Source organism: Mandrillus leucophaeus, unplaced genomic scaffold (assembly GCF_000951045.1).
Source record: "Mandrillus leucophaeus isolate KB7577 unplaced genomic scaffold, Mleu.le_1.0 Scaffold193, whole genome shotgun sequence".
Lineage (NCBI taxonomy): Eukaryota > Metazoa > Chordata > Mammalia > Primates > Cercopithecidae > Mandrillus > Mandrillus leucophaeus.
Window position 1 is genome coordinate 2187481 of NW_012101954.1, and position 21784 is coordinate 2209264.

The window sequence follows — 21784 nt, forward strand, 5'->3', positions numbered from 1 at the left end:
TTTCCTTTATTCACTTACTCTGTACGTTTCATGAAAGCAGGGACTGCAGTTGTTTTTGCTCATGTCCTGGTACACAGCAGAGGCTCAGTGCCTGCTATTTGATAGGGGAGGGAGTAAATGGATTGCTGCTTTCCCTAAAGCTCCCCTGTCTCCTACTTCCCACTCAGGGTTTTGGCCTGTGTTTGACCAATCCATGGACGTAGACTTGGCAAGAGCTTCAGGTGTTCTGAGTGCCACCACCGGCCCACACGTGACTACCTGTGTTGGAGAGGATCTGCTCCTGGCACCCTGGCTGCTGAATGGTAGAGGATGTGCCAGCCCTGGAGCCAAAACTGACTTGCCCTGGGGACTTTGGGCTTCATGTTGTTAGTTACCCATCTTCTGGCAGGTGCTTTACATCTTGGTCAGGGAGCACATTCACCCCGCCCCACCACTGTGCTTCTCACAGTTCAGCAGGAGCCACAGATTTGCCTGGCCACAGGACCCAGCTCATGCCTCTCCACAGCTCATGCCTGGCCACAGGACCCACCTCATGCTTCTGCACCTTGGCCTCCTCCATCCATTACCATCTAGCTGTCAGTTTCTGCTACATTTTTCTTAATTAAAACCCTGTGCCTTTCAGCATAATGTTATGAGGAACCTGGTGATCTGAGAGTCCTTGTTCTGCCAGCTAACCAGCTGAGCATTTTTTTAAATCGTGCACTGTGTCCTCAGAACCATGTTCTTCCTGTGTGTGGATTTCCCGTTAAACTTTTTCTTTCCTGATTCCATGGTGAAGGAGACCATCTGCCCTCCCAAATGCTTGGAATCCTGTGCCAGGCTGTGATTTACATTCTGCTATGTCACAGGAGTTGTTTTTATAGGTCCCCACAGACCAGACTGGTCACTGGCTTAAGTTCTCATCAATACTGATTAATAGGGGACCTGCTGTGGACAGCACGGGAGGGATAGGTCCATAGATAAGCTACAGCTGCACTTCTCAAGTTATTTCAGCAAAGCTCCTGAGACAAACTATGTGAGGGTGCCTGGCATGATGCCTGGCACTTTGTTGATATTCCTGGAGCGTGTGTTGAGTGAAAGAATGAAGGAAATAATTAGAAGGCAGCGTTTCCCAATTAGGGTCCCTTGAGATGCTCAGGGAAAAACAAATCAGCAGCAGCAATAACAGAAGGATAGGGAAATGGTTAGATGGCCAAATAACTTTGGGAACCTGTGTGCCGTTTGACCCTCTCTGAGATTCATACTCCTCAGACATGTGACTCGGGACTGTTTTATTCACATTAACTCTGTGGCCACTTGGCTAATGCTTCCAGGATACAGGGTAGAAAGTGGAAAGGCTCACAGGAGGTTCAAATGCATGAACTGAGGACCAGAGAGAGGGGACTTGGAGATACTAGCTTAAAGACTGTAGCATTTCACCCCAATCTGGAAGGATGAGCAGGATCCCCGTGGATGGAGAGAGAAGAACTTTGGGATGGGGGACAGGGATAAGCAGAGACACATGGACAGGAATGCCCAAGACATTGTTGGGAGCTAGACGTCTGGTTTTAGAAAAGGTCATGCTAGGAGGCAGACTAGGGGCCGCTTCCTCACCAGCAGTTCCTGGTACCTGAAGCTGCTCGTGGAGGCTTTTGTGAAATTATGAATGAGTTATTGAAAGCCTTAGCATTGCCCTTCTGAAGTATCTGGACTTTATCTGAGGAGCCCTTGTTTCCAACCAGGAGTTTGAGTCGGCACCTGTGGAGTTTCTTGAACCACCCTGTGTGTGGGCCACAGCCCAGGAATTCTGATTCCGTGGGTAGAGAAGAGGTCCAAGCATCTGGATGTTTTCAAAGCCCCCTAGATGATTCTATGTGAACTCCTAATTGCAAATGAATGCCAGAAGCAATGGGGGTTCATTGAGTGGCCTCCTCTGGGGGCCAACAGGTCAGAGCTGGTCCTTCTGCATTTGTACAGGCACGGGACATGTAATGTCAGGGGACTCACTCAATGAATAAGCTTGGGACATTGTAGACACTGTGATCCTCATGGAGATTCATAAGTGATATATTAGCACATGAAGGCTCTGAGAAGGCCTGCTGTAAACTCAACACTTGAGGCAATAACATCAGGAACTCTAGGCTTAAAGATGGGCATTTATGTCCATCGGGTATTTCACCCCCACTGTTTCTTTGTGAATGTCAGTATTTCTCTTTCCAGACTTTCCAGGGTGAATGCCCCCATTGTTAGAGTTTTCATAAATGCCAAATGCAGTCAGCCTTGCTGCCACGGAGGTGGGCCACCGCTGTCTCAGAGAAGGTTCTTAGGGGCTGGCCAGGAGCAGTGAAAGCGGCTGTTTGCTTACAAAAAGACTATTCCCTTAGTCTTTTTCTCTCTGCTGCCTCTGACCTGGAAAGACACCATGTTGAGTCTGAATAAGACGTTGCTACCTCCCAGGCTCGTTTCTTCATCTCTGTGATCCTGAGTGGAGCCTGCGCTTTTCTGACTTCACACTCCAGAGGGACAGAAATGACTGGGGCGACGCCAATTTGGAGCTGCAGCTTGCAGGAAGCTAACTGGGCCTCTGCAGACACTTGCTTCATGCTTTAAACTTTCTAATGGGCAGCCACACGATTCTTTTTCTCTTGGGCCTTCTTGGTGGGATTATGAAGCATTGGTGACTTGAAAGGAATCAATAGAATTGATGGGGGAGTTATCCCAGCCAGCCTGCACCCAGCCAACATTGGGATTTCATTCTAAACGCTCATTTCTGGTGCTGATCATTTCTTATTTGTTCACTCAAGCCACGAGCTTTTCTGTGCAAAGTTAGCACTACTCTCTGCCTCTTACCTCCAGAGGATGGTCAAAAGGAAACCCGGTAGCTGCTTCTCTCAAACCTGCAATGAGAAGGTGCTAGGAAGCGCTCCCCTGGGGTCCTCAATAGCCCAGGGCAGAGGTTAGGAGGCAACTTCATCCAAATCAGTGAAACCACATTGGGTCTGAACCTGGAGCCACAGGCTGCCCCATCTGGGGCCAGTGTGTGGCAGGCACTTGCTTTTAGAAGACTCCCAGACGCTGCAGGCCTCCTCTCCCACCTGGGCTTTCCTCCACCCCTACACAAGGGAATGGCTTAGATACCTCCAGAATCGACAGTGTAAATGAAGAAGAGACTGACATTCTGGATTTCTGGCCCCATAGGCCAGGAGTTTGAGTCAGCATCACCTGGGGAGTTTCTTGAACCATCCTGTGTGTGGGCCACAGCCCAGGAATTCTGATTCTGTGGGTAAAGAAGGGGTCCAAGCATCTGGATGTTTTCAAAGCCCCCTAGATGATTCTATGTGAACTCCCAATTGCACATGAATGCCAGAAGCCATGGAGGTTCTTTGACCTCCTCTGGGGGCAACAGGTCAGAGCTGGTCCTCCTGCATCTGTGCAGGCAGGGGACATGTATTGGCAGGGGAGTGACTTACCAAATAAGCTCACCCTGATTGTAGAAGCAAGAGTCTAAATGTGTTTCCACCCGGACAGTGAACCTGTGGAATGTCACTAATGGTTTGTTCATAAGTTTGTTTATGTTGCCTCAAAGTTTCTTAAGAGGTTGTAACAGTTAACCCTTCAAAGCTCTGCGATTCATTCCTTTATTTTTAAATTTATTTATTAGATTCTTTAAGACACCTTGAGTTTGTTAAGCGTCTGCTCTTACTGGGCGTGCTGCTCACATCTAATGACGGAGCTACTCCATCCTTGCTCCCAGGTGGCTTCTGGCTTGTGAGAAGAGAAGGACTCAGGCAAGGGCGTCCAGTGGGGGACTTAAGCCTGCACGGGGCACATAAGCAACCAACTCGGTGGTTGCTAAACTTTGATGCTATTCCGTGACACTGTTTTTCCTAGGAGTCACCACACCTTGGATTCACACCTGTACTTCCATCACAGTATTTTTCTACATCTTTATTATTTCTTCCTCTTTCCCTTTTAAGTTATGATTTGAAGACTGTCATTTATCTCATCTAAGCTCTCCCTGCCTCTCTGTTCTCTCTTTCCTGTGGGTCTCATGTGTTGGGAAGCTCCTCATGGCAACTCAACATTCAGAAAAACAACTTTTATAGATTCAGGTCCCCACAAAATACCTGAATGTTAAGAATGTGGACTTTGGAGCTCAGGCTGACCTTAGTTCAAATCCACTCTCCCTCACCTCCCAGCTCTGGATTCTTGGGCAAGATGGAATTTACAGCCTCTCAATGAAGCCTTGGTTTTCTCATGTCGGGAATGATGATGTTAAGACGACCTGCTATTGTAATGGTTGTGAGAATTAAATGAAAAGCCCTTAGCACAGTGCCCCATCAAACACTGGTAACCGAAAAAGCATTGGCTACCATTGTAATTACTGAGCAGTTGCATGCATTAGCTTCATCTCCCCTTCTTGGGAGCCCTGACAGTGGTGTGTTGACAGCAATGTTATCAAAGGAAAAGAAAGTCAAGGCCAACTTCAGTAGAGAGATTAAAAGCAGAAATACACCGAGAGTCCAGCAGGTACACTGAGCCCCACAGTAACCACTACCTGGGGCACCTTCAATTCCAGGGAATTGGACATGGAAACCAAGGCCATGGACAAGTACATTGTTTCCTGACCTGGCCTGCTGCCTGGCCCTCAGAGGTGGGAGCTCTTCTTGACCACAGAGATGGCCCGGGAACTAAGCCCAGCCTACCTTCTCCATGGCTGTGGCTGCCCCACCCCATGCTCTTTCCCTTCTCTGCTAGCTCACCAAGCAGCACACACAGATACATCTGCAGCAAACCATGTATCCCCATGGCTCCGAGGAACACTACACATGACGAGGAGCCTCAGGGTTTCCTCCCTGACTTAACCATGAATCACTTCTTTTATATTAATTATGATTCATACTGAGCTCACACCCGTGTGCCGGAGACACTGGGCCACATGCTTTACACACTTGGGTCTCATTTCATCTTTATAGCAGTCTGTGGGATGGAGTTCTGTGCTCCAGTCACTTCCACATCTACTGAAGCCTTGAAGTCAGAATTCAAATCCCCATTACCTGACTCCTTAGACCAGGTTCTTAGCCATTATTTTATACAACCTCATTCAGCAAAACCTTTTCTACAGTACAAGCCTCCTCTTTCACCTCTATAAGTCTTTCTTCCTTTTATTAATATTTCTCCCTCCCTCTCTTTCCGAGTTCTCTTCCCACAAAAAAAAAAAAAAAGGACTAAGTCCCAGATACATCCCCGAATGCCAGATCTGGTCATTTTCCCCAACCTAAGTAGAAATTTTTTATTATTATTATTGCTATTACTATCAGTATTTCTTAGAATTAAGCTGCACCTTTGACTACCAGGAGTAGCCTGCATGCTTAATCTTCAAACCAGGAGCAGCTCAGAAGCCAGACCAGAATAGCATACTGGTTACAAGCACATGCCGTGGCAGCAGGTACCAGAGTTTGAGTTTCTGCTGTGCCGCTCTAACCATGGGACCCCTCTCTGCCTCAGTTTTTTCATCTGTAAATGGGGGATTTAATAGTCCCAAGATCACAGGTTTGATATGAGCAGATATGTAAGCATTTAGAACTGCATTTTTGCACAAAGGAAATGCTCTGTCAACATTAGTTTTCATGACTCCTCTAAAATCTGCCCTTCTCCATCCTGAAGGACCTATAAGTTTCCAAGAACCCTTAATCCTACAGGAATCTCTTTTGAAGACTAGTAGTAGAAAACCTGTTTTCCCTAGAGACCGCTCTCCTGCCGCTCTTTCCAATTTTGTTCATCTTGCTGGTGACGGTACCAGGCTCCTAATGAGAGTTGAAAAGGTTTCTCCAGCTGGTGAGGCTGCATAATTCAAGCCAGCCTACCTCCCACCTCCAGCTCCCAAGTTCTGAGGCTAAATCGGTAGGTGGGGGGTACATGGCTAAGAGAGTCTGTAGATGTTTAATGGCCTGGTGTGGCCTTGGTTCACCAGTTTCTGTTTGCCTGGGTCACCCCATTAGCTGCCACCTCCTTAAAAAGTCAGAATTTTATAGGCTTAACAATCTATTTGAATGAAAAAGCTTGAAACACAGGGTTGGCCCTAGGACCAAGCTAATTAATAGCCCTTCTCAAACTGGGGTTTTGGAAGGTAGGCTGAGCCTTTGAAAAGCAATCATCTTTTGAGGGTACTACAAGTGATTGCAACAAAAACTGGGGATGGGAGGAAGAACCTGGAAGGAAATAGCGAACCCAAGAGGAAACTGTCATTTCTGGAGGCAAATTGCCTTGGTAGAGGGGAAAAAAAAAAGAATGTTCTTCATGCAAGTAAGGCCCACTGAGGCTTCCTCAAGTCAAATGATTCAGTCATATCATTCTCAAACCTAATGATTTTTCACATCTAATTCAAGGAGAAATTAGTTATTAGATATTAAGACAAAAGCAGGCAGTCTCCTATCTTGACAAGGAATCCTTCCCACTGAAGTGGAATTATCTCCAGAATAATTAAATTGCTTGCTGAACTATAAAAGTATTCCATTAACCGGAGTTGCCTTCGTTGAACAGTGCCTTCCTCGTCGCCAAACAAATCATGGTGACTCTGAACAAGGACAGGGAGATACCAGGACCTAAATAGATAATGTGATCAAACTGAAATCATCATCAGTGTCATTTCTGAGCCAAAGAGCAAAGTTGCTAATCAGCAAATGCTGGAGGTATCAGCCCAGCAGCAGTTTTAGTTGTGATCAAGCGTGGCTGTGGTGCTTTTTTCTTCAGGAATCCTAGACTCTGAAGATTCTGCACCCTAACAAAAAAAAAATGAAGGCCACAGTGAAAGCATGGCAGAGGATCATTTTCCTGGAATGTCCCCAACCTGCCTATTTGACATTGGCAATGTTTCCAGAATTTAGATATCTTTATTCGAAAAGAGCACTGTGATGCAGAAATGGCGTTATTACTTGCCAAAACATATAAACCGCCAGGACATTCAAATGTATTCATTACAAGGAGGCACTGTTATAACCTGATGTGATCCATACTGTTCTCACTACATTGTGAAACTTATTGTTCTGTGGCATGACCAGTAGGTCTCTTGCCATGGGTACACTACACCATCACAGCGTGCCACACACTATAGCAAATCAGCTTTCACTCATTAGTAGTGATTTATGAGGCTAGAGTTTTAACATCCAAGGGGCTTCTGTACATGAAGATAAATGCTTACCTCACTGTCCTCTGTTTAAGCCCAATGAATTCATCTATATTTGTTGAACAATCCACATATTTAAATAATTCACAGTCAGGATTCCTCTAAATATTTGTACCATAGTTTAAACATAATGTGGATTTAACACAGGAAAATTTCCCAACATTTACATATAGGTGTTATAAAGGTAAACACTTCTAAACATTTATTTGAAGTGATATTTCTAAAAATTCAGATGATGGTAAATGTTTTAAACCCTGTAAAAATAGACAAAACACACACATAAAGGCCAGTACACTTAAAATCAAGGAGGGTATAAGTGTATTAATACCATGGACTTAAAGTTGTTTTCTTATTATCTTTATTCTTATTCATACCCTTTTAAAAGTGTTGTTTTTATTTGTGCATTGATTTAATCAGAGAGTTGCCTCCTAAGGTTTCAGGAATTTTACAAGGAACCACCACAGAACAGCCAAGGCCACCAGCTCTGGTTATCATCTAGTTATGACATAGAATTCGGTTGCTCAGGCTTTGCCAGTTCCAAGCTTTTGGTCATCTGACTCAGTCCATTTGCATCACTAAGTTCTTTGTGTTATGTCAAAGAACCCTTAGATGCCTGTCTTCTATGTAGATTTTCATTCTTGAAACTTGATACCATTCCTAGAAATGATAAATTCTAAGTTTTGTATATCTGCCAGTTCTTGACTTATTGAGCTTGTCTGTTAACATTAAAAACTTATGCATCCCCTATTATTATTTTATTCTAATTAGTTGAGCCATTTAGAGGTTTCATCTCCTAGGAGATGAGATTGAGCCTGTATAATTAGCTCGCTTCTTTAGGACAGCTGGCTAATTCTTCACCTTGGAATGCAGTGTGAGACTCCCTGCCCACCTGTTTATTTTGCATGCCACCACGGCACTGATCAGTTTTTCCTAGACGTGGTGTAGTACCTGCTTCCTCTGGGACTCTGTGTTTTATCTGTTCTGTTTGCATAGGTGGAAACAAGTAAACTGCATGTCAGATATTCCACACTTTATGATCACAGCAGCACAGACTTCCCCTAACTAGTTTCTGGGATACCACTTCTATAATTTTTGCCTTATTTGCATTCCACCTGAACCATTATGCACCTAAGACTTCTCTTTAAATAACTTTAAATCTACTTACTTTTTGTAACCTAGCAGTGTCTTAAGCCATAACAGCCATGAAACCACACATTAGATGTATCAGCTGTATTTCAGCTTTGTTGTAAGGACACATTAAATCATGGCACAAATATTGAAATGACAGGGTTGTCCTGGTGCCCCAAAGCTCTCTTGCACACTGCCAGAATACATCATACCATAATTTAGGAGACTTGGCTGAAGACCACATGCCAACGATTCTGATTGCTGGGAATATCCAAATAATGTGCTTGTTTCCAAAGGATTTTTAAAAAACGAATCTCCTCTTTTAAAAGCACCACTATAAGGGGAAGTCTTAGTGGCGTACGAAACCACATGCTTTAAGAAAAATAAAGAAAGAAAGAATGAAATACAAGACCTCAACAATTCCTACTTTCCGGCTCTGTCATTAAAGTGGTGCATGAACCTCAGAGCACTTTCGCCCATCATCAGCTCTCATAGAAGCCCTGAGCACCTGGACTGAGTGGGAGGCTTCTTCTAGGGTAGACCAGGTGATGAGAATAGACATCCTAGGGAGAAGGGAACACATTCAGCAAAGATCTACAGGAAGAGCATTCTTGTAGAGGGAAGACCCCCAAGGACAAAGACCTGGGTGGGGTGGACCTGGGTGCAAGCGAGAAATAGCAAGAGCCACTGGGGCTTGACTGGAGGGTGGGAAGAGGAAGGGCTAGGGGGTGTGATCAGATCACTGAGGGGCAGACCTCAGGCCATGGCACAGCGTATGGATTTTGACCATTCCAGGGTTTTGAGAAGGAAACTGATTTGAGCTGATCTCACTGACTGCTACCCAGGGAATGATTATATTGGATCAAGAGTGAAAACTAAGACCCCAGTTGGGTAGCTCTGGTGGTCTTCAAGTGAGAGCTGATGAAAACTTTTGCCAGAGAGGTAGCCATGAAGATGGCAAGAAGGGGTTTGATTAGGCATGTACACATTTTGGAAACCACAAGAATTTCATATCTTTCTTGAAACTGTTAGGTATATTTTCTTAACACACGTATATATATAGATCCATCAACAGGTATATTGACATATACTTAAATATATTGATATTTATAATTTATTTTATACACACACACACCTTCTGAGATTGCTTTAAAAATTTTTTAGTGTGTCTAGTGAGCTGTAAGAAAAGTCCTGGTATAGTCTCTCCTGTTTTAGTAGATAGTAATTGGCATCATGTCAGTGTATGCTTTGAAGGCAGAGATTTCACAATCATGGATGACTTATGGGGTGTAGATTTTGGTCTGAGCAACTGGGTGCCTCTGGATGCTGTTTGCTGAAATGGACAAGAGCAGGCCAAGAAGGGGCCTCAGGAGCAGGAGGCTATAAGATGGGAGCACAGGGTGTGACCTTGACCCTGAATGTCGGCCTTCTCTCTCCCTGCAGTGATCCCAAAGGTCACTAAGCACCTGCTCTCAAACCCTGTGTTCACCTGCATCATCCTGGCCGCCTGCATGGAGATTGCAGTGGTGGCTGGCTTCGCTGCCTTCTTGGGGAAGTACCTGGAGCAGCAGTTTAACCTCACCACTTCTTCTGCCAACCAGCTGCTTGGTGAGTGTGTCTTCAGGCCCCCTGAGAGGGTCGGGGGAGGGTGTCCTGTGTTTACGGCACTAAGAATTTACTGAGCCCTGCTGAAGAACCCCACTCTGCTCTGGGCCTACAGCAACAAGATATATGTGGCCTCTGTGCACGAGGAATTTAAAGTGTATTCTCAGAGCAAGATTTGCCTGCCTGGAGCAATTGCTAAAAGCACGTGATAATAAAGAGTGAAAATATAAAATGTACATTTGAGAGGCCAGTAAGTTGATAGATGGGTGTGAAATGGGAAATTTGGGGAAGATATGATGAAGAAGGATAAATCTGGAAAGGTTAGCAGGTTTTAGCCACATAAAAAAAGAATATTCTTGGCAGCATGAAACCCATAGTTAACACATGCAGAGCTTGGAAGCCATACACTCCCCTACTCTTCCCTGTGCCCACAGCAGACATAACTAATGGATCATGACACTCCTTCTCCCCAAGGTCAGGCATGGCTTTACAGTTCTTTAAATCGTAGACTACAGGTTTCTACTGCCAATTGTTCGGAGTTGACATAGTAAAGAAAAACAATTTGCACTCATGAGAAGCAGTGTTGCTTAGGCAGGGTAAGGAATGTGGTCCTGCAGCATGTCTTAGTTTCCTTTTTGTTTTGTGACAGTATATCATCCTTTACTTCAAGTGACAGGAAGCTGCATTTGTTGAGTTAATCAGCGGAGATGTTGATCAGTAGTGGACACAACAGCAACAGAGACATAGCAGTTAAACGAGAGGGAAGAATCAACAACGGCTCTCAGGTTTCTGGCTTGGAGAGCTTGGGGTACCAGTTGTAAAGACTGGAAATAACGAAGAAGAATCAGATCTGTGCAAAGTTTCTAGTTCAGACCTGAAGCTGTTGAGTGTGAGATGCCCATAGCATATCTAAGTGATGTCCAGTATTTAGCTGGGGGCTCAAGAGGGGTCTCTGGGATGATAATCTGTGTTATAAGTAGTAGTGGAGATTCAGTTGCCTCAGTAAATGGATGGTAGTTGAGGATACTGGAGTGGAATTTACATAGGAAAAAATGTGTAGAGTTAGAAAAAGATAGGTGAAACCCCAACCTGAAGAAATAGGGGAGTCTGCAGAGAAATTTAAGCAACGGCATCCAAAAGTAATGCAGAGAATGTGGATCATGGAAGTCAAGGGTGAGATGATTCCAAGAAGAAAGCAGCCATCTGCAATGTGAGCAGTCAAGCAAGGTGAGGGCCCAAATGTCCCAGTTGGCTTTAATGATGAGGATGGCTTGCAGCCTGTATCAGGGCTGTGTTCCTGAAGTGGCAGTGGTGGCACCTGTTCTGTGGTGTGGAGAGCAGCCCGTGAGAGGGAAGGAGTAGACAGTGAGCACGGGACTTAGCCAGGGGAGAAAGGAGAGAGGACATGGCCTGTGGCATGTGTTGGAGTTGAGGGAGGGAGTGGTGACTATGTGGTTGCTGGGACAGGAAAGACTTGAGCAGGTTTCTCAGTGGAGGGAAAGGAGCCCACAGCTGGGGATTTGCAGGAGAGAGAGTGAATATTCTTACTTTATGTGACTGATTAAAACCTGCTAACCTTTCAAGATTTATCCTTCTTCATCAGAGAAGACTTTGCACGGAACTCCCTTTACAGAGGAGTTCACCTGTTCTCCTGAAAGAGCAGAGGGAGGAACATGTGATGGAAACTACTGAGAGTGTGGTGATACGGCCAGACATGGGGGCAGCTACAGCTCCACAGACTTCATCTTCTCTGTAAAATAGGAGTCAGATTGTCTGCTGAGAGGAAAGGGAAGGTGATGTTTTCTGATCTTCCCCTTTAAAATCTCCCGTCATGTCACGAGATGGCCAAGAAACAAACACAAAGGTGCTAACCATCATGAGTCATCAGAGAAATGTACATTGGAACCACAGTGAGATGCTGCTAAACATCCACCAGACTGATAGCACCAAGTATTGGGGAGGATGTGGAGCCACTGGAACTCCCATACTCGGCCAGTGGGAATGCAAATTGGTGCCACCACTTTGGAAAACTCTGGCTGTGCCTAACAAAGCTAACCATATGTCTATGCCGTGACCTATCAGTTCCATTTTTGGTCATCTGTCCAACAGAAATAAGTGTTTGTGTTCACTCATTTACGTAGCATATGTAATAATGTCCAGAGCTGTTTTATGCATAATAGACCCAAACTTGAAACAACCCAAATGTCCATAAACAGTAAAATGGATAAATTATAGAATATTCTATGGCAAACTATTACACAGAATGAGAAAGAAAGAACTTTGATACATGCCTCAATGTGGTTGAATCTCACAGAGTTGAAAGACATGAGACTCAAAAGAGCACATATTTAGATGAATTAAAAAGAGGAATAGTTAATTGAGGTGATAGGGGCCAGAATAGTGGTTACCCTTGGGGGAAGCTAACTGGGAGGCGCACCAGGGAGCCTCCTGAGCTGCTAGAAATGTTCTAAGGTTAATCTAAGCTGTAGTTACAGGGGTGTGTACAGATGCAAAAGTTCGTCAGGCTGTTCCCTTAAGCTCTGTGTATTTCACAGGACATAACATATCTCAGTTTAAAAGTTTAAAAGTAGGGCTGGCATGGTGGCTCATGCCTGTAATCCCAACAGTTTGGGAGGCTGAGGCGGGTAGATCACCTGAGGTCAAGAGTTCAAGACCAGCCTGACCAACATGGTGAAAACCTGTCTCTACTAAAAATACAAAAATTAGCTAGGCGTGGTGGCACACGCCTGTAATCCCAGCTACTCGGGAGGCTGAGGCAGTAGAATCGCTTGAACCTGGGAAGTGGAAGTTGCAGTGAGCTGAGATCACGCCGTTGCACTCCAGCCTGGGGAACAAGAGCGAGACTTCGTCTTGAAAAATTAAATAAATAAAAAAATAAAATAAAATGTAAAACCCTATCACAACAATATGGCCAGATTACCACCCAGGGTACCACAAGTCTTATGTTTTTCTTTTACACAAATAACCCTCTACCACCCACCACTTGGTAAATTTTACCTCCAAGAGGTATTGGCAAAACGCAGTCAGCCTTTAGTATCTGCCTGACAGAGACAGGGCAAAATATACCTCTTTATAATTAAAGTTGTAACTTCTTTGTTATCCCTGGGATCTCTCAGGTTTAGCCCTTCGGCGCCTGAAGAGTTTATCTCTCACCTGCTGACTCCTCTGCTGCTTTTTCTTCCATTTTGATTACATTTGCACAGTTGCTTCAACTTTGGGCCGTGTTCTGTTTCAGAACAGATGCCTTCGTCTTCTATCGACAAACAAATCAATAGTCTTCAGGGCAGAAGGTCAAACAAACAATTCTGCCTTATTGCACCTTTTTGTCTCCCAGTGATTTCTGTCTGTTAGTGTGCTTGGCAGGAGGCACCTTCTCCTGCACTGGGCAGTCCAGGCAAGCAGCACGGGTGCCCTCTGTGTGTGCCATGCCCTTGGCGACAGTACAGTCAGTGTGGACTCTGGAGGCTGGCTGCAAGAGGGACTGGCAGTGGGCAGTTAGAGAAGGCAGACTTGGGAGATGAGGCCTAGGCAGTCATTCCAGAGCATCAGCACTGGTCCCCCTTCACCCCCTGCGAAGTCATCAGCAAATGGGGCAGAGCTCAGAGAAGAGTAACACAGGTGATTAAAGAGCTAGTGGTGTTGATTTGTGAGTGAAGATAAAAAGGACTCAATCTGCATAGGTTAACTTAATGAGAATGGAATTTCAGGGAAGTTCTGATCACTTCCTCGAGTGTTAAGGACAGCACACACATCAGGGAGGGAGGGGGCTTGGAGAAAAGGTGTGAAAGCCTGTGATTGCCATGGTTACCATCCTTGACAGGTGACACCCCCACTGTCTCTGCTAGGAAATGAAACAAAACACAGGCCTGCTTTCTGGGTGTGGGCATGTTGTCACTGATGTCCATTCACACAGCTCCAATCTGTTCCTTAGCTCATTCATTCTGAAAATAATACTTGGATGCCCACTCCGTGCTGGGTACCATGCTAGACACAGAGAATCTAGGCTGGACTGAACAAGACAAAAAGGGTTTTTGTCCACAGGAAGGCTGTATCCTAGCAGAGAGAGAGAGAGAGCAAGAAACAAGTAACCCAAAAATAAGTGAGGCTGCTTCAGGAAGCTGGGAGAGCCACAAAAACAGTATGGAATCTCAGGGTGGGGGTGCATGGATCTCTACAGAGTGGCCTGGGAAACCTGTCTGAAGAGGGTAGGGGCCAGCCAAGTAAACACACTGGGCACGTGTCCCAGGAGAGGGAACTGCACGTGCAAAGCCTGGGGAACTGGAACTGTTTGGCCTGCCCCAGGGAGAGAAAGGAGGGACAGTGGCATGGTTGGGGTGGGCAGTGTGGCACAGGACAAGGATAAAGATGCACCCAGGAGCTGGCTCAGGAGATCGCTTCTATACCAAGGGAAGAAAACCAAGCACAGATATTCCAAGAGCAGTAGATGATAAAGAGATATTATATGTCATTTTAAGTATGACTTGTGCTATTTTCTTGCAGAGCTATACCCCCCTGATTATATTTTCTCACCCCAATATTAAAATTAATTTGCATTCCCTTAGCACATACCAGCTAGTTAATGTAGTCAATTGACCTAGAGGTCTGTTGATTGTCAAGAAGGCAACCTAGACTGGAAAAGTGGCCATGCGTAATCTACATGGTGGATAAATGACACGTGGCAATTGAAAGCTGAGTTTTAGATAAAATGAATCAGAATAGAGCAAAACCAACCCAGGAGCTTGGAACCCTTTGGTCCTTCTAAAATGCCATGGTTCTCTGCGAATCAGAAATAACAGGTTTATGGTCCTGCTGCCTTGCAGATAGCCCTGTGCAGAAGAGAGAGAAAGGAAAAACATATATATGCCATTTAGTCACCAAGAGCTACAAAACATCTTGATTGATGCCACTACCTGAGGGGTGGAAGAGCTGGTTCAGACTCTCTCTATGGCCTGGTGAATTCCGTGACCTTTAGGTTAAACAGCCTCCGTATTTTCTGCGAAACCCTCCCTTCTTGCCTTATTAAGAAGATGGGGAGAGAATCCCTAAATGATCTCCGGTCCCTTTCCCACATCTCAAAAATGCACACAGAGCACATCACTGCTCCATGATATCTACTGTCCCGAAGGCATGTCTGTGTTCCCAGTCTGTCTGACTCCGTCTCTTGGTAGTCCCCTCTTAAGCTTGTGTTTCTCCTGAGGGTGCCCCACTTAGCAGGACACGTGCATGCACTTAGACTCATGAAACAGAGTTGCTTTATGTCTGTCTCTCCCAGTTCTCCATGAGCTCCCTGGGGAATAAATCAGGCCCTTCCTAAAGACTTCAGGGTCCCATGGAAGCAGTGACACTGCAGTGGGGTCACTGGGCATTCACGGGACTCAGCCTCAGGCCTTCCACCCTCCCATCTGTGGACTGGCCCCACCTTCCCTGTTCACAGCCCTGCCCCTCTGTCTTCCTTCCAGGGATGACTGCAATCCCATGTGCTTGTCTGGGTATCTTCCTGGGCGGTCTTTTGGTGAAGAAGCTCAGCCTGTCTGCCCTGGGGGCCATTCGGATGGCCATGCTCGTCAACCTGGTCTCCACCGCTTGCTATGTCTCCTTCCTCTTCCTGGGCTGCGACACTGGCCCTGTGGCTGGGGTTACTGTTCCCTATGGAAACAAGTGAGTACTGGCAGTGTCTGCCGCCCTCCCGCCTGCTCAGGGACCCTAGCACTCTCCCTCCACAGTAGGTTGAGGGAGCCAGCTTTGTTCCTAGTGACCCGAGGAGAGGCATCAATGCTGCCTCTGCATCTTACTCTCCACGTTGGAGAATCAGTAGAACCCTCTGGGCTGAGAGAGCAGACCTTTCCACTCAAAGGCGGGGAAGCCCTGGGGGAGAAGAGAAACCATTTCCTCCCTAGCACACTCACATCACGATTTTTGGCATTTGACTTTAGGAAAACTGTGAAGATAGAAAATAAAAATTTTACTTCAAAATTCAGCTCAAAATAGAAGAAAGAATTGATTTCAACAATCCCTTAAACTATCAGAAGCTGTCATTAGGCTCACATGGCAATTATAGGAGCTGGCCCATGGGAGGTATTTTTAAGTGTAGCGGGGGAAAGGGAGAGAAAAAGGGAGGTGGAGGGAAGAGAGGGAGGGAGATAAGGAAGTTAGTTCTCATGGGACCACTTTTCTTTCTTCCTAGTTTTTATCCCAAGACTTGGGACTAGAGTCCAGTGAGAATTGCCCTTAGAGGGAATTATGGGGAGTCTTCAGCTATCCAGTGTCAATAGCTGTCCCCTTTTCCACATGGGACTGAGGCTGCCTTGGAAATCCAGCCTGGAGCATCGAGGCTGCAGCATGGCTGGCCTTCAGGTTACCAGTTTCTCTCTCCAGAGCCAGACTCTTCTTCCAAGCAGGCCACCCAGGCTGCTCCTACACTTGTGCCAGAAGATGCAGTGGAGCCAGGGCTTCTCTGCCACCCACAAGAGTGAGCAGGCAGAGTGGGAGAGCAGAGCACAGGCAGCTTTCTGTATGTCTGTGCACAATCCAGGCACCGTATGCCTCTCCTTCCCCTTTACACCACCACGGGATTGCCCCTTCCAATCCCCACCCCAGCCTGGCCCTCACTTCCTGTTCAGATATAGCTTCTTCCTGTTTGCACATGCTATGCATAACAGCTGTCTCAAGTAGCAGATTGCTCGACTCCCAAGTAGTAAAGTGTAGTGGTTAGGAGCACAAGGTCTCACTATAATGATGTTATTCTTCCATAAAAAAATAAAAAAGTGTATATCCTACAGTCAGATGGCCCTGGTTCCAATGCCTCCTCTACCATTTATGAGTTCTGTACTTTTGGACAAGTCACTTAACCTGGCTGTGCCTCAGTTTCTTCTCTAAAGCCCATGGGGTTAAAATGAGAATAAATGAAATAATCCATGCAGTACTTTGAATAGTGCATGACACATAAATTGCCAGGTGTCGCCATCATCATCTTTATCATGAAGTGCTCTGAACCTTAGGAGACAGAGCTGAAAATAATCAGACTAAAGAAGAAACATTTCCTGTCTTCCAGAGCTAATACACTCACTCTACCCTTTTGCTCTTTTTTCAATTTGCTTGCTCTAGATAACTGTGCCTTTAATGATGCAAAGGAAAAATTAAAACATCTTAGTGTTATTTTTCTCAGGACATTGAATCAATTAGACAATAATGATAGAAGCCAGTCTGGTTGTAGCAGTGTAGCAAGTAAGCATCATGAGGCTTCCTGACTGCAGGGGAGGAATAAAGCAGAGACAAGAACCAGCTCAAAGAGGGAAGGAGTTAAATCCTCAGCGTTGCAGGCATAGGTGTTTGTTCAGGACGGGGGTAAGCCGAGGCCATAGCAATCAGGAGAGGCATCATGGAGCAGGTGGCCCTGAGCAGAGTCCCAACTGCCGCCAGCCCAGAGGACACATCAATACCAGTGATCAAAAGCATCTTCCTCCTCACTTCATGAGAGGGGCTGGAGTGGACTCAGCTCCCATCCAGTCCACCACCTAAGCTGGCGTCATTGGCCAGGGCGCAACCCACATAGCTCTCAGCAGTGGCCCTGGGCTGCTCCTTGCTGGACAGGGAGGGTTAAGGTTGGAAAAGGAAAAGGGAAGGGAGAACCAGGTAACAATCCCATAAGCAGGGTACCATGCGACTCATCACAGCAGAGGCGAAAGGCTGTCACTGGGGTCATCTGATTCCAAATTGACCTGTTTCTAATGGCTTCCGTGTTTCCTTTCTTTTCCAGCACAGCACCTGGCTCAGCCCTGGACCCCTACTCACCCTGCAATAATAACTGTGAATGCCAAACTGATTCCTTCACTCCAGTGTGTGGGGCAGATGGCATCACCTACCTGTCTGCCTGCTTCGCTGGCTGCAACAGCACGGTAATGGGATGGGGCAGGGGATGGGGTAGGGGATTCAGGCAGCCAAAGTGGCTTAAAACCCAAGTTTTTGCACAGGTGGTTCCCCTTTCCTGTGACTTTTTCTTAGCTGTTGCCCTGCTGTAGTGGAAGATGTTCCATCAGCAGGATGAGAGGACTGATTCAGGTCTTCTTGCTAAATCAAGTGGGTTTGTAGGAAGTTTCATTGTGCAACTGGAAGTAAAAATTCAAAGGAAGCTGTATGTATGGAACCAAAGGAAAATATGTTGGTTCAAGGTGCTTGCAGAGTGTCAATGGAATAGGATGTCTGCATGGGTAGTGAGCTCCCCATCACCAGAAGTATGTCAAGAGAGGCTTAAAAACCATTTATCAGGAAAGACTTCTTCCAGACCTGAAACACTCTGACACCAATTCAGCCTCTTTCCTACCCAGTTCACTTTGCCATTTTCCTCCTGACTAAATGCCTCCCACCTCTTTCCATGTTCCTGACATATTTCTGGGAGGGAGGTGGAGTGCTTTTTCCTGCTTAGCATGGATTTTACAACTGGCTGTCAGCCCACAGCTTTCCATGTTCTCTCCCTGAAAACCTGATGCTAAGTGACGGGTCATCCAGTGGTGCTGATCCCACCTTCCAGGAGTCCTTGGCACCTGCCCTGCTGCACCCACACCACCACTGCCCTGTGCAGGCCCTCCCCATCTCTTGCTTGGACCTGTGCAGTAGTTCCTACCTGGCCTCCCAGGATGGCCCCTTATGTCCTGCGGTTTGTTCAACACTGCAGTCAGAAGGGTTTCTGTAACATAGCAAATGACCCTCTCTCATGCTACTCTGTCAACAAAAGATCAGTTCTAGGTGCCACGTGTCTTCAGCTCTGTCTCCTTTCAGTTTGTGGTGTTCAGCTTCCCCCATACAGCCTGTCTTTTCATACACCTCCCTCCAGTTGGACAGGTCCTACTCACCAGTCAATAGCCTCCTCCAATATCCCCTCCTCTGAAACCATCCCTTCCCTCTTTTATCTTTGGCGTTCTTCTCTCTGAAGTCCTTTGGTACCTCTTTCTCCTAAAGACACTGTTCTCATTTTATTACGGTGATTTGCTAGAAGTGTCTGTCGTCTGCTCTGGTCTTTGGATTTCTTAAGCAAGGGCCAGCACCCAGAAGCACTCCATGAATGTCTGTGCATACAAGGCATAGTGGGAAGGAAAATATGAACCCCCAGTGGCAGCTTTCAAGGGACTTAGAGTTGAGATCATTAGCTGCTGCTTCTCCCTACATCTTATATCTTTCAGGAGTAGCAGTCTCTCTGAAAGAAGAAAAATGGATCATTTATTTTCATTTTCAAAGATTTCATTTTCCCTTGTGTTTAACATTTAGATCCCTGGCCAGTTATTAACATTTTCTATAGAGAAAATAAATCACCATGGGGGGAAGGGTGGGAGAAACTGATTTTTTAAAATTAGATGATAAAGCAATTTCTTTATGTGAGTGGAAATAAATTTTAAAAGAAGGGATGGGCCTTGAGAATGGTTCAAATAAAAATACAAGCCATTATTTTTCATGACAACAATTTCATTAACATTTTAATATTCAGAAAGTTACATTATAAATCAGTCTCGGTTATTGTCCTGTTGTAAGAATTAAATTGACTCAATATAGTCCAGTGTCCTGAGACCAAACGAGTCTCTATTCCAGGGAATGCACTGACCAAAAAAATTATCTTAAGAATTGCATTTCCCCTGATCTTGCATGTACAGGAGTCTTATTGAATAAGAGCCTTACCAGGCCCATCTATGGCTACATCCCGCTGCTGAAACAGCAAAGCTGGAGAACGCAATTATCAGACTGCAAGCTCCTCTGCTTACCTCTGGACCTACTGTTTATTCCCCCAGACACCTGCCTTTTATTCACGTTACTCAAGACCTCACATTGTCTGCTGGGGTGTAGGTGAGGCAAGGACGGTATTCCCATGCAATTGCAATGCAGAGATGGAGAAACTACCAGGCCCCAGAACTGGGATGGGGCATACTAATGCCTTCCCTGCAGAGGCAGACCTCTAGATGCCCTGGCTTCCAACAAGTGGATGAGGGATTTGGAGGTCCAGAGCAATGCTTATCCTGGAAAGGGGCCCTTGTGACAGTCTAGCCTTAAAAACAACCACAGCCATAAAACTTGCAGCAGCAGCAGCAAGGTTTGTCAAGAGCCTATTAAGGTCCAGGTAATGGGGCCTTCCGTGTGTCACTCGTGGCCCATGGCAGCTTGGCCCAGAGTCAGAGAAATCTCAGGCCAACATCCATAAATGAGTGAAAAGCAATTTAAATCCTTTAAATCTCTGCTGCAGCATTTTGAGAAAATGCCAAATGGTGGCTATATTCCTGGTACATGTACTCCCTCCCTCTCCCCCTTTTTTCTCCACTCTTCTTGTCTCCAAGCTCAGGAGAAAAAAAAAAAAAAAAAAAAAAAAAAAACTCTTTGACAAGCTAAAACCTTTTACCTCCTTCTCCTTTTCACAGTGGCCCCCTGGAATTCTCCACCTTCCCCAATGTGAATTCAGCCATTCTTCCTGGTTTCGTCAATTCTTCCACCCATGGCCTCAACCCTGTGTATATTATCTCATTGATCCTCCCAGCAACCTTGGGAAATAGATGTTCTTTTTATTTCCTGAATACCGATGAGGTTAGTCACTTGGCCAAGGCCATGCAGTAGGAAGTGGGGGATCCGACTTTTGAATGTAGGATCTGTCCAATGTCAAGTACACATGGACACCAAGAAAGGAAAAATAGCGTCTTCCTCTGCACCTCCCCTAAGATGTCCACCTTTTTTCTACCTCTTCAAACATGGACTTCTCGTTTGAGACATTTATTTGGCCTTTACTCTCTGGCCCTGGCTGCCTCTCCAGCCTCAACCTCCCTATTCCTCCCACCTTTTTTTCTTTTTTTTTTCTCTCTTTTCAAGACAGGGTCTCGCTCTGTCACCCAGGCTGGAGTGCAATGGCACAACCTCGGCTCACTACAACCTCTGCCTCCCGGGTTCAAGTGATTCTCCTGCCTCAGCCTCCCAAGTAGCTGGGATTATAGGCACACACCACCACACCGGGCTAATTTTTTACATTTTTGTTGGAGACAGGGTTTTTCACCACGTTGGCCAGGCTGGTCTTGAACTCCTGACCTCAAGTGATCCACCTGTCTCAGCTTCCCAAAGTGCTGGGATTACAGGCCCTCTCATCTCTTAAAGAGCCACTTGGTAAGTGGAACTTCTTGGAGTTCTCGCTGCCCCTGGGCCCTTGCACATGCTGTTTCTCTTATCTGCAGTAGTCTCTCCCTTCGAAGCTGTCTTATCTGTCAGGGCTATCTCTCCTTCCCCACTGCTGAGAAGCCTTCTCCACCTCATTGCTTCCTCCAGGGCTGTGTTGGTGCCCTTCCTGCAAACCACTATTGCCTCTGCTCGTGCCTAGCAAGGCTCTCACCTCGCCTGTTCTAATGGCTCATTTACTCATTAAGCTGCAGGGATAGGGGCTCTGTTGTGGACCCTTGCATTCTCACCGTCAGCCATGGCTCTGGATAAAGGGCCCAGGCTTTCTCAACACCCAGCTGGTGGCCCCGTACTGACCTCCGAGAGCCTCAGGGATCCAGGGGTAATACCACTCTCTTGTTTAGCAGTTGGCAGGTGGGTAGGTCAGAAGGTGCCAGTTTCAATACTAAAAACCTGATCCTTGCTCACCACTTACCACTTTATGGTTTCTATCAAGACGTGAAAATTCCCCATAACTCAATTAGATGTAAATAAGTCACTGATCAAATAATTCTGATTATAGGGAAATCTGATTAGTGTTAGCAGTTTCCTGATAGTAAGCTTTTCTTCCTGCTCTGGATTGGATTTTTTTTTTTCTTATATCTCCTTGAGTGATAGCAGTGGAAGTTTCCAGGCCTGCATTTAATGTACAACTTCTAATTCTTCTCACTGCATATGACCAGGAAGGGT

The 21784-nt window shown here is 45.9% G+C and overlaps 1 protein-coding gene across 3 annotated transcripts in view; it reads left to right on the forward strand.

Moving 5' to 3' along the window:
• SLCO3A1 (solute carrier organic anion transporter family, member 3A1) overlaps positions 1-21784 on the forward strand; it is a 327687-nt gene that overhangs the window by 276496 nt on the left and 29407 nt on the right. For all 3 annotated transcript variants that reach the window (XR_001005914.1, XM_011978377.1, XM_011978378.1), the window contains 3 exons: positions 9737-9901; positions 15379-15577; positions 17676-17814. Coding sequence is in view for 2 of the 3 variants with exons in the window: in XM_011978377.1 (XP_011833767.1) it covers positions 9737-9901; positions 15379-15577; positions 17676-17814 (503 nt within the window). In the remaining variant the exon portion in view is untranslated. The remainder of the gene's footprint in view (positions 1-9736; positions 9902-15378; positions 15578-17675; positions 17815-21784) is intronic.